General features: G+C 53.9%; 1 protein-coding gene across 2 annotated transcripts in view; it reads left to right on the forward strand.

The window, feature by feature from the left end:
- FGD5 (FYVE, RhoGEF and PH domain containing 5) overlaps positions 1–13,207 on the forward strand; it is a 104,609-nt gene that overhangs the window by 6,503 nt on the left and 84,899 nt on the right. For both annotated transcript variants that reach the window (XM_074344268.1, XM_074344269.1), the window contains exon 2: positions 1,712–4,352. In XM_074344268.1, the coding sequence (XP_074200369.1) occupies positions 1,712–4,352 (2,641 nt within the window). The remainder of the gene's footprint in view (positions 1–1,711; positions 4,353–13,207) is intronic.

Here is a 13,207-nt window from a genome sequence, read left to right on the forward strand (position 1 = left end):
GGTAAAACCAGCGAGCGCTGTGCTGGCCGGCACCAGAGCCATCACCCTCGTGTGGCTGCTGAGCACTTGAAGTGTGGCTAGTCGGAATTGCCATGCGCCATAAGTGTGAAATACATGTTAGATTTCGAGGACTTGGTACGACAAAGAATGCCAAATGTCTTGGTAATAAATTTTGTATATCGATTACCTGCTGATCTAAACATGATTCATTGATTACATGATAATATCCAAAAATGAGAACATTGTGGATGCATTCGGTTGAAAAAAAGTATTGTTAACATTAATTTCAGCTGTTTCTTTTTTTTTTTTTCCAACTTGTTAACGTGGCTGTGAGAAAGTGTAAAATCAAGTGTGTGATGGTAAATGTGGCTGACATTATAGTGTCAGACAGCCCTGGACTCAAGATAGCTGGGGTCGGATCTGCAAGGATTGAACTGGGAGTCAAGTGCATGGGGGGGAGGAGTTTGCTGACGGACCTCCCAGCCCTCTGCTCCGTCTTCCTTCTGTCACAGCAGGCTGGCACTCTGGGGCTGCTCTGTACCACACCCAAGGCTTAGTGGGGATGGAACTGGGAGATGGGACTGGGCTGAGGGGAGACTTGTCCATCCTAATCCTGGGCCGTGGGAGCGGGCAGTGCTTCTGAAGTGGAGGTGTCGGGATGGAGCTGCATTCCTGGAAGTCTGTGTTCCTCACTCTGCCCGCAGCGTGGAGGGGCTTGGATGAAGGGCAGGGGGCTGTGGCAGGAGAGATGCTAAACTTGGAAGTGGGCCCTTTCACTTGTCCAGGCCCCTCCCATCCTGCAAAAGTGAGCTGAAACTTCCCCTTCCCCAAGCAGGAGGTCTCCCCTGCCACGGCCACTCCTGCTTCCCTAGCTGCGGCTGCACGTCTTCTATTCTGCCGTGTCCGTAGATCCTCAGCGTCCACATGGGACAAGGCCTCTTGCAAATATCCACGCTGATAAAGACCGTATAACTTCTCCCACGAAATTTGGACACCTGTGCAATTTGGATGCAGGGCAGTTAGCTGGACACCAGTCCTGAAACATACAGAATTCAGAGGTGACCCTCAGAAGAATCACATGCTGCCATCCCAAACCTTTGGTGTATCATTTTTTGAGGGCAGGAGATAATGGGGGGAGATATTGAGTCATAATATTCCAAGGATCTGCGGCTCGGTCCTCAAATTGTCCTGTTAGTCTCATCTCCCTGATTCAATTGTAAGTACTCTTCTTGGCCCTGGAAGACCCTAACATGCCCAGTGCTATGTGTACAGACAGTAGGTTTCCAGTGAACTAACGGTAGAATGAACGTGGGCCCCGGGAGGGCAGCCGGGCTGGCGACGGTTTCCATCAGCGCCGTCTCACAGCGCCGGGCACGCGGAAAGCCCTGAACACACAGCTGTCGAGTGAACTAGCACAGCAAGGCGGACACTTACTTGAGGAGTGCAGGGCGTCGTTCGGTGGGGTTCTGTTAGCTGGGCTGTGTGCAGAAGAGAGGTCTGTCCACCTTGCTTACAGGGTGAACCTTTAGTGGAAAGTCTAGAGGTTTTAAAGATGCTGCTGGAGGCGTAAACCTGTGACAGAACAGGGTCCATGGGGTCCTCATGGCTTGGGAAACCATCTCAGTGTTCCCGTGAGGGCTGGCCAGTAGGAGACTGAATGGACATAAAGGTGACTGCTTTTTCTCTCCTTTTCTGTATTCTTATGCTTTAGATTCACCCAAGCCACCTGTTGCTCCCAAGCCGAAGGCTGCCAGTCCCTTGACGCCAGTGACGGCACCCAAGTTCCCCTCGTCACCCCGGCCGGAGAGTCTTCACAGCCCCAACTCCATGTCCAGGGGGCCGAAACCCCCCATCGCCCCGAAGCCCAGGCTGGCCACCCCCAGCGAGTGGCGGGCCAGCTTCTACATGATCAACAGCCTGAGCCAGTGCAGCAACGGCAAGCTGCCCTGCGTGGACAGGGGCCTCTGCGAGGAGCCGCGGCCCACCCCCGATGATTACATCGTGGTCCCCAGGGCTCCGCCGGGAGAAGATGGACTCGGGGACAGGGGCTCTGTGGAGAACGCCGTCACGGAGGCCAGCGGGGAGGAGGGCCAGGAGGGAGGCGAGGAGAGTGACCAGGAGGGGACAGCAGCCACAGAGGACGTGGCAGCCCCAGCTGAAGCAGAGCCAAGTGGAGAGGGTGATGAAGGTGGGCCCCCCACGCCTGAGAACGAGGGGGCCGAGGACTGTGCCTGCAACCCGGGGGCCGAGGAGCAGGGCACGAGTGAGGAGGAAGAGAAGCCGGTGGAAGAACACCACGAGTACGTCCTGGAGGCCGGGAGCCCTCAGGACGGGGAGGCCGTCTTTCCGAGCGACATCATTCGAATGCACTTTGGCGTGGAGGATCCAGCAGCTTGTGGCCCCGAGCCCGGGCCCTCTGGGAACCCCCAGGAGACAGAGGAGGATGGTGAGGAAGGCTGCACCGATGCAGAGTCGGATGAGGGTGTGGACTCTGGCGGGCCCGCTGAGGGGGACGCCGAAGATGCTGGCGAGACACCCCTGGAGAGCGACGGATTGGTCACTGGTGCCCCGGAGACAGAGGCAGCCGTAGACAGCCTGGATCCCTCCCAGGAGGAGTGTGAGGACGCCCCCGGCGGTGGTGGCCAGGACGGTCAGGCTGAGCCTCCAGACCAGAATGAGGAAGCTGACCTGGAAGATCTGACAGCAGTCTCCCAGGAGGCAGGAGAAGACCCTCGAGAAGGCGAGGAGCCCACGCAGGAAGAACCGGCGGAGGAGAGCTGCCAGATCGTTCCCTTCGAGAGTGACTGTGTGGACGACTTCGTGACTCCACTCTCAGGGAGTCCCTACGAGTTCTTCCCGACCGAGAGCACCTCCTTCTGCAGTAAAAGCTACTCTCCTTTTCCCAGGTCGGCGAGGGGCTTAGAGTCAGAGCAGGAGCCGCAGGAGGGGGAACATGCGGGGCAGGACCCCGTGGCTGGGACTGGATGTGGCCGGCGTGGCTCCCTGCAGGGTGGTGCCGGGGACAGCCCCTCTGTCCCTGACGTGGTGGTCCTGCCAGAGGACGAGGACGCCATGGACGATGCACTCACCAACCCCTACGAGATGGGAGTTGGTCTGGTGTGCGGAGTGGACCCTGGGGAGGGGGAGATGCCTGAGGACCAGGCTGCCTCAGACGCCCTGAGTGGTAATGGCACAAAGGAAGACGTGAGCTCTGATGCCGAGGGTGGCCTGGTCCCCACTGACAGGAAGAACGTCATCGCGAGGGCCAGGCCCCACTCTGGGAAGGTGGCTGGCTACGTCCCAGAAACTGTCCCGGAAGAAATGGGACCAGAAGCTGGCTCGTCAGCCGTCAGTGTTGGAGGTGCCATCACGGAGGTGAGGAAGATGGGCCTGTCGCTGGAGGGGAAGCCCCTGGACGTCAGCAGGGCCTTGCCAGCAAAGCCCAGAGCCTTCACATTGTACCCTCGGTCATTCTCCGTGGAAGGCCGGGAGATCCCCATGCCCCTGTACCGGGAGCCCGAGGCATGCGGCTCAGACGCCCGCAGGATCAGGGGCAAGGACGACAGCCTCTCTCTGCCCTGCGTGATCGGCTCCTCCGGCAGCTTCTCCCAGCGGAGCCACCTCCCATCCAGCGGCACCTCCACGCCGTCTTCCGTGGTCGACATCCCACCCCCTTTCGACCTGGCCTGCATCACCAAAAAGCCCATCACGAAGAGCTCACCCTCCCTCCTGGCGGAGAGCGAGCCCCCAGACAGGCACGCCAAGAAGAAGAAGTCGTCCTTCAAGCGGCTCCTGGCGCTGACCTTTAAAAAGAAGACGGAGAGCAAGGTGCATGTGGACGTCAACGTGTCTTCTTCCAGGTCCTCCTCGGAGTCCAGCTACCACGGGCCGGCCCGGCTCCTGGAGTTGGACCGGAGGAGCCTCAGCAACTCCCCCCAGCTCAAGGTGCGGACCGGCAAGGCGCGGGCTTGCGACTCGCCCTCCTCCCTTATCTTCTGCAGGGACAGCGGCAAGAGGAAGGGTGTCCCCTTCAGCAGGACAGTGTCCAGGGTGGAGTCCTTCGAGGACCGCTCCCGGCCTCCCTTTCTGCCCCTGCCCCTGACCAAGCCGCGCTCCATCTCGTTCCCCAACGCCGACACCTCGGACTACGAGAACATCCCAGCCATGAACTCGGACTACGAGAATATCCAGATTCCGCCCCGGAGGCCCGCGAGGGCCGGGACGTTTACGAAGCTGTTCGAAGATCAGAGCAGAGCCCTGTCCACGGCGAACGAGAATGACGGCTACGTGGACATGAGCAGCTTTAATGCCTTCGAGAGCAAACAGCAGAGCGCAGAGCAGGAGGCAGAAAGGTACGTGAACTCCGTTTCCTTCCTTGTCATCGGAGTGTCTGAGCTGTGTGAAAGTGTCTTCTCAGGTGCCGAATACGGCACACGTGTGAGCGTGTGTATTTCTGTTACTTGGGGTGCATTTCTCCTCTCCTAGGTGCATGGCTTTGCTGCTCGCCTCAGGGAACGTCACCAAGGGAGAAGGTTCTGGGATCTTGCCAAACTAAATCTCTTTCACCATCAGGAAAATACCCTAAATTGAGACTGATACCGTTTTATTGTGTAAATATACACTCTATTCAAGGGAACTGGAAAAGACAATTTATTTAAATTGCTTGAAGAGCTAAGGATGCCCTGAGCTAAATTTCTGAATAGAGGTCTTTAAGAGGTACATCCAAGCTGGGTTTTTTTTTTGGGGGGGGGGGCCGCTCAGTCACCTTGGAAGCCAGAATGAAACACTGCTATTATTGACAACAGCGGGGGCTTTCGGACACACCTTCCTGAGACTGACTGAATGCAGTTATTGATCGTCCCAAGTGGATAATTGCCAAATCTTGCTGTTCCTTGTACATCGCGGATGCAACTTAGAGGCACTGCGATTCAACCTCAGCCATTTACACCCTTGGGGGCGCCTGATCTGAATTAATGAAAAGTCAGAAAGGTGGCAATTTTAAAGAAAACCCTGATTCGTTCCCCTCGTGCGCAGTAGCTCAGCCCAGTCCTCCACAGCTGTTGCTGCTAGAAGTTCCCCGGGGACCTGCGGTAATGAATAGACAAGAATGATTTGCAATTAGCATCAGCCGTCCCTGGAGTACAGACACTAGACGTGTTTGTATGCTTTATTCGCCTGAATTTTTTACATGGCTTCCCACCCCGACTCCATCTCCTCTCTGCCCCAAGTCTGGGTGAGGCTATTAATTGGTTCTTTCTAGGTTTGTTTGCCAGAGCAAAGGTAAACACCAGTGCTGCTGGGAGCACCCAGTTTAATTTGGAGCTTTAAGAGGGTGAGAGTGGCTGGGAGACAAGTTCATTGCACTGATAGTTACGAGCAGGGTTTGACAAGGCCCAGCCCTGGCTGACGCCTCCAACACTAGTGAGAACAGAGCCATGCTTTGCAACCCTGAAATCTCCAGGCTGGGAAGGACCTCAAAGGGCGTAAGGTCCAACCTCCCACCTCTGATCAGTCTCTCTCTTAACCCAGTCTGTACTTGAATTCCTCAAGCCACAGGGAACTCGCCATGTCCCAGAGCTGCCTCGTCAGTCGCTAGGTGCTCTGATCCAGTTTTTCTTTCTGAGTCAAAAGCCATCTCCCCCTGATAACCCTCCCCCTACTCATGCTGGCTCGTCCCCCTCAAGCCAGGCAGGTGAGCTCATTTCCTCTTCTGTATGACAGCCCTTCAGAAATTGAAATCTGCTCCTGTAGAATCATGGAATTTTGTAGCTGAAAAGGAACTTCAGACATTTGGTTCTGTTAAGACGAGGAAACTGAGGCACAGAGAGGGAAAGAGACTTGTGTAAGGTCTCTCAGCAATTTAGTGGAGAGATCAGTGCTAAGACTCAGGTTTTCTGACTCCTGGTTAGGAATTTGTGGTGAGTTATGCTAAGGGATGCCAGGTCTGGTTGTGCAGGCTGTGCACTGCACAACCCCAGGGTCACACTTACCTTTAGTCTATGTATGGTGCCCTGGGGTTGTGTAGTGCTAAGTCTACTTGGCCATACACAAAGGCCCTGTTGCATTCATCTGTACTTTGTACAAAAACCACAAAAAGCTCCCTTCATCCAAACTAAGGTGATATTAAGGGAATAAAGTACCCAAGAAAATGCCCATGTTTACCATATCTTGGCCACTTACTGTGTGCCAGGCACTGTGCTGGGTGCTTTCCCCTCATTCTCTCACATTTGATGCTACAGCCTGGGGCCTTGGTTGAGTATCCTGAACCATCAGACTCTAAATTTCAAAAGCACTGTTGCCTCACTCTGAATTTATTTCACTGAAGGCCAGACTGACTGGGATCAGTCTCCTGTGCAGGAACCACATCCTCTAGGACATCAATCAGTGAGCAAAGCTTTCTTCCGCTTTCCTGCGTGAAACAGATGGGAGCAGAGGGAGAGAGATCCCCGCTCTGGGCTGGAACACGTCTGGGCAGGGAAGATTTCAGACACATCAGATTGAGAGGCAGGAGGATCTGCCCTGGGGGTGGGGCCCCACTGCCTCTTTGCCTGAATGGGGGCTTTGAGAGTCAAGCAGAGGGGTGCTGCTGATCTGAGACACGTGCCTGGGGTGCGTGGGGTTGGACGGGATGGACGAGAGGGTGGGGAGACAGTTCCTTCCTTCTGCTGCTGCTTGTCCTGCCCCAGACCTTACTTCGGTGGGAGAATCAGACGCAGAAGCCGGAACAAATACCGGCAGTCCTGAAGGAGCGCAGGACAGCGCTCCGGGAGGCGTGGCTTCAAAGCCCGCTCTGTCACTGACTTGCTGTGGGGTCCTGGGAGAGGCTGGGCCTCGGTCTGCTCTTCTGTAAAATGGTAAGATTGGAGCAGACCTGTATTTCTCAGCCATATACTGTCACTGTTTTTGTTTAAATCAGTCCATCTTTTTCACTTAGAAAATGTTTAGAAAGGAAATTTTTTGTCGCTATTGGGAAATGGAAAAACAGTATTAGTTGTCATAAACAGAAGGCAATTGTAAAAATAAGATACAGAGAAAAATAAAATAGCACGGGTAGAGTCCAGCTTGAGGTTATTACTTGCCGTGGCCGTGAACCGGAAGCTCGGGCCCTTTGTTACGCAGGGAGAGGTGTTCGGCGTGCCGGCACCACACAGAGACCCTCTGCTTAGTGTAATCAGAAGGATTCAAACGAATTGAAACAGGAGTAACTCTCTCATGGTGTGATTCAGTGTTATTTAAATCTAAGTCCTTTTTCCACTGCAAGTGCTTCCCTCCAAGAAATGTGTAGAGTATGTAATAGAATTCGGAGTCCTTAGAGATCCCTAAATCCGAGCAGCAGCTCAGGCCCTGATGATGATTATGAAGTTTCTTCTATGCAGTTACTTCCTTTGAGATTTGTGTACACAGATAATAGCATTTTAGGGCTACAATAATATTCTTATTAACCATCTTCTATCTTATAAGGTAGAGTTGTATACACTGTTACCTATATACACGTTCCCCTTGGTGTACGAAAAGTTTGTCATTGTTTAGTTTAAAGTGTATCCCCACAGCATTCTTTTTTTTCCTGAATTGACTCATACAAAAAAAAAAAATGTTTTCAATAGTGGTCTAGTCCAGCACTCGTCCTTTTCAGATAGGATGTTGTATGTCCTCAGTCAGGACTCTGGGTTGGGGAAACCCAGTCTTTACTTCTCAGGATTGCCCAGGACCTCGATATGCTGGTTATGCACCAGGAGCTTAATAAATGCATGTTGCTGTGTTGGTGATTTTGAGCTTCACTAGGGGAAGGAACTGTTATTTATTATCTTCTGAAACACAGTTCCAGGTGCTTTGTATACGCTTGTTAAATACCCATTTGATGCCAAACGCCACGCACACTGGTTTGTCCTCAGTGTCTCATTTAAATCCCCTTAACTGTAAGTTTGCTTTTTGCACCGTGATGAGTCTGCTTTAATCTCTCAGCATTATGCCTCGGCACACAGCCCTGCTGCCACTTTGCCCCACTTCAGTATGGAAGTCTTTAAACGTACAGAAAAGTTGGAAGAGTCTCACGGTGAATGTTCACGTGCCCACCAGCTAGATTTTACCAGTGACGTGTTGCCACGCTGGCTTCTCCTCATCTCTTTCTCTCCAGCGCTCCCTCCAGCTATTCACGCGTATTGGTTTTGATGCACCTAGGGTGGCTTTTCATGTTTACGGATGGGGACGCGGCAGCGCAGGGAGCCTGTGAGAGCACAGGGCCGAGGCTGCAGGTCCCCGCCGAGCCACCTGGCTTTCCGCCCTCCACCGCCTACTGCCTGAGTGACTGAGTGTGACTTAGGTCTCTGCACCTCTTCACCCATCAAGAGGTGGTGATGGTAGTGCCAGCCTCCTGATGTCACTGAGATGAAACGAGTTAATGCGGCCGGGAGTGAAAGGATCAGTGAGCACTAGCTGTTACTGAGTGTCGAGACTAGGGTCGCAGTGCTGGATACAGGACCGGAACTTGGTTCCAGAGGTGTGGGTGGAGAAGCCGGGCCCTTTCACTGAGTGGGTGTCTCTCTGTCCCTCTCTCTCTCTCTCTTACGGCTGTTCTGCCTGTGTTTGACTCAGCATTCAGGACCTCACATCCATAAACTGGGACCATGAACTTATGAGCTTCGGCCACGGGCTGTGCTGTCAGGATCACCTCTAAGCTCTGTGTGCGATGGAGTCAGGGCTGCAGCCAGCAGCCTGAGCAGCTTGGATGTGGAGTTAGGACCAGGGTTTATGATTCCATAGTCTCATAGCAGAGGGGCCTCTCTCTGCCCCTCTAACTATAGCTGTTATTTCACTTGTAATTCGTAATTAATTAGGCCCCTGAGGAATTTCCAGTCCCCGTTTTACAGGTGAGAAAACTGAGGCCCAGTGAAGTGTTATAAGCTATCCTCCATCAAACCCAGACTCGAACCCAAGTCTTTCCGACTCCCAGCCCAGCACTATCTCCACTTCCCACACTTTCTCTGGCTGCGACGTTAGCTGGTGGTCTTCATCCAACAAAGGTGAAGCGTCTCCCTTGCTGGAGACAGGCTGCCGCGGCCACCACCGAGATTTGCCCCAGAGGCTCAGGGAAAGTGGAAGGACCCTCTCCTGTCTTTTCTGGCGGCTGGTGGGTTTGGTGTTCTCTTGGCAGCTCATCAAGGCTGACTGGCTTTCCTGGGACTCGCTAAGGAGGTGCTCAGATGTCTCTCCCTCCTGCGGGGCGACGGGGCGGGGGGATGGGGACCCTTCCCTCCTGCGGCCCTTTGTGCCTGAGGAGCAGCCGCAGCTTGGGGTTAGAGAGGCCATCTGTCCTGCTCGGTAGGGGAGCTGCACGTGCTTCAGCCCCGAGCCGCTGCCCTGTGGAGGGTCCAGCGCTTCCGGGCTCCCTTTCCGGGCTGTTCGTGGTCCGAGTGCAGCTCCGGTTACCTGCTCCAGCACGCACGTGAGGACGGGGTGGGGACATCCCGGTGACTGACTGTTGCTGCTAACTGACGGCGACTGTTTGAGAAGTGAGTAATTCTGAGCAAGGAGCTGTGCCCCGTGACACGTAGACGGAGGTGGCGAGGTGGGCCTGGCCTCAGGGGACATACGGTCGGTGGGGGATGGGGGTGGGAAGAGGACTTAGACTCAAGTCCCTGAAACGCAGGAGAGAAAATGCTCTGGACCCTAGGAGTAGGAGTCCAGGGGGTGGGGCGCTTCATGGACATGGGGGCATTTGGATGGACACTGAAGGAAAAGTAGGGTTTTGACACATGGAGGTAGGAGAGAGGTGCGAGAAAGGACAGAAACGTGGGACTGTGGGTTTTAGCAGGCAAAGCCACAGTGAAAAGGACTTAACCTTGGTTCAGAAGGTACCTCGATATCTTTAGTCTGGAGAACAGTTCCCCTCATCTCAGACACAGAACATCTGCTGCCGTCCACTCAACGGCAGCTGCTCTCCGAGTGTCAGAGGGTGAGGCTTCCTGCCCTCAAGGTGTTTCTGACTGGCTGGTGGGGAAAGTTAATAGAGTTTTTGTCAGAGGTCCATCCAGCAGTCTGGAGGAGGGGCGGCGGGCAGCCCTCGCTGTCGGGGGTGCCCAAGGGGATGGCTGGAGGAACGGGAGTTCAGGATGGAGACAGACAGTCCAGGAGGAGCATGAGCCTGGACACGAGTCCAGGGTAAGGAAAGACCGTGGGGTGTTGAGATGGCGCTCAGCGCCCACGTCTGCGAGGTGGACGTGGGAAGGCAGCAGGGCCCTGCTAAGAAGGGCCTCATGCATCAGCTCTCAGAGTCTGTCCGTTACCCCAGGGCAGCGGGGAGACCTGGCGATGTCCAGCAGGGGAAGCAGAGGCGGGGACGGTGCGTTGACGTGGATGTTTTGTTGGCAGGATGGAGGGCGTGAAGAGCTGGGAAGCAGGGAGGTTAGTCAAGAGGCCGTCGCAAGGGCCCCTCCAGGGAAATGAGGAGCACGCAGGGCTGTGGCAGCGGGAAGGGAGGAGTGGATTCTGTCTCTAGGATGTGCCCAGCAGCCCAGCCTCCATTGTCACCCTGTGCGTTTCTCTTCTTAGTCTCCTATTTCTCTTTTACAGTCTGTCTCGTCCCAAATAAATGAAAGGTTTGAGTTGGTTTCCAATAAAAGACATAGCAAGAAACGATGAGAATTTGGTCCCTGAAATAAAAGTTATAGGATGCAAGCCAAGTTAGAAACTGAGGGGAGGCAATAGCACAGACAATCCAGACCAAGGACAGCGACTCCAATTAAAATTCTGAAATCCAGCGCAAAATCCAGCTTGAGGGCCACTCCTTCCCCCGTCCCTGGCCCCCAGCACCCCTATGTCTTTAGACTGCAGTAGATGTTTGGGTGAAGTGACTCCCTGAGCAAGTGAAACCTGACTTATTTTTTCACAACCACAGACAGTGCTGCAGCAGCAAAATTACACATCGTTGTAAAACAAAGGTGATTTACGGCTGTAGACACACATCCTTCGGAGGGTATATGGCAGAGCTGCAACCCAGCCTCCTACCGGCTAATTCCAACAGTGCTGGGAGCTGCGTGGCTGGGTTTTTGGCACGTCCTGGCGGTGGTGTTCGTTGGTATCCTTCTATCTGCCTGTAAGCCAGGAGCCTTCCTATTATTATGTTTTTGACAAATGAACCCATGCAGAGCTTTCATTAAGTTTCATTGAAAGGCCCTGGAAATGCCATAAAAATTATTATAATCTCAAAACCATCACATTCCTAATGCAGGCAGCTACGCTGCTTGTTGAAATTGACTGATGAGAATATTCAGTTTTTAATTTTCTGACTTAAAATAAGACCATCTGCAGCTGTTTCTTTCAGCAATAATTTTTAATTAAATGCAATAAAATTTACAAGGAAGGACCCTAATAAGAAAACCATGTCAGGAACACACTGTAACATTTACTAGCATGAGATTATGGCCCCCAACTATTTTTTTTTTCCCCTTGCAGAGCTATGATATAGACGAAACCCTGATTAAATGTTCATCACAGTGTGGTTTTACCTTCATAAAGTCAGGGTTTCCCTCTGTGGGAGGCGTGACAATAACTCTCACTACCAGCAGACCGTCTTCCTGCCCGGGCTGTTTGGTGAAATGTCAGCGGCAGGTCTCCCTGACCAGCTGAGCCCCAGAGGAGGAGCGAGGTCTTTGTTCCAGCCTGAGTCTGGATGGTGCTTGAGTCTCTGTTGGGCCTCGCTCCTCCCGGCCCTGCACTGGGGACAAGCACATTATGCAAAGGATGCAGCCAGAGAGCAGAAGTCATCTCTGTGTTCGGCTCATTTCTTCACTAAATACGTATCAGGTGCCTCCCGTGTGCCAGGTGCTGCTGGGCGGGGGGCGGTTCGGGTATGGCCGTGGTGGCGAGCGCTCAGTTGAGTCCCTGCTCCGGCAGAGCTGGTGCTCTGCTGGGGGGAGGCAGACGGTAAACAGACCGGGAAGTAAACAGGATAATCAGAGATGATGCGAGCATTCTTTTGTGGTGAGATTACTCTTTTGTGACAAAGAAGAAAAAAGAGCAATGTGACAGGAAACGACCAGTGGGGGGGTGTTTCAGACAGGGTGGTCAGGGAAGCCGACAACTGACTGAAACCTGAATGGTGACCAGACATCGTCAGGGGAAGGGCATCCTAGGTGGAGGGAACAGCAGGGACGAAGGCCCTGAGGCTGGAGGCTCTTGGAGGTTTGTGGAGAGGCCAGGAGGCCAGGGTGGCTGGCGAGTAGAAGGCAGTGGGGAGAGTGCCCGGGGATGGGGTGTGCAGGGGCCTTTGTAAAAGATTTGGATTTTACTTTAATGAGACGCCATTGGAGGGAAGTGTCAGGATCCAAAATGTTTGAGTTAACTGAACTCTTAAAGACCTGTATGTTTACAGTCATCAGCAGACAATTTGGAAGTGGAGCAAAATATATCTGCTACTCAAGGTGGTTCTGGGGTGTCTCCTTATACTCCCAGAATGTGGAGTTTGAACTTGGGTCCCGGCTCTGACCCGGCTGTGTGATTCTTGAGCATCTGGGTCTTAGGTCTGTCTCCCACCTGTGACTGCCCTGAACTGGCTCCTGTGGAAGAGCAGTTCTGTGCCCCCATCTGAGGGCTTATTACAGAAGGTGGTGGTGGTCCCGGGAACCGAGAGGAAGCTGGCCCAGTCGCACCAGAGAGGGCAGAAAGGCTGGGGAAAGTCTTGAGAGGGAGTGTGCTGCATTGGGACTTGTGCTCCCTGTGTGAACTAATTTGATCTGTGAGCCGTGGGGAGCTACTGAAGGTTTTAGAGTGAGGGGGTGACATGATAGCTGGTGCTCTGGCACAGTCATCGTCAGCCGTGGTGGGTGGTGGGGCGAAAGAAGCCCCCACAGTAATGTGTCTAAATCTTCTTCAGCCACTGTGGTATGACGGCCTCCCAGCCACGGCTACTGCATGGTCACTTAGAGCAGGGGGACCAGAGCTCCGGCTGCTCTGCGTCTCCCCAGTGTGGGGTCCTCAGGGCGCCTCTCTGACAAGCAGAGAGGCAGCAGCCCAGCCGAAGGAGATGAGCTATGGCCCGTGTCATCCGATCTGAGCCTCAGTGTCCTCACTGGTTCAAGCGGTATGATGGCCTTCATCACTGAGCTGTTGGGCAGAGTCCAGAACGCTGTGCCTTCAGGGGCAGCATGAGGGCTTCAGAACTAACACTGCCAGCCGTGGGCTTGGCTTCTGGGCGCCGTGCGCCACGGCT

Source organism: Camelus bactrianus, chromosome 17 (genome assembly GCF_048773025.1).
Source record: "Camelus bactrianus isolate YW-2024 breed Bactrian camel chromosome 17, ASM4877302v1, whole genome shotgun sequence".
Taxonomy (NCBI): domain Eukaryota; kingdom Metazoa; phylum Chordata; class Mammalia; order Artiodactyla; family Camelidae; genus Camelus; species Camelus bactrianus.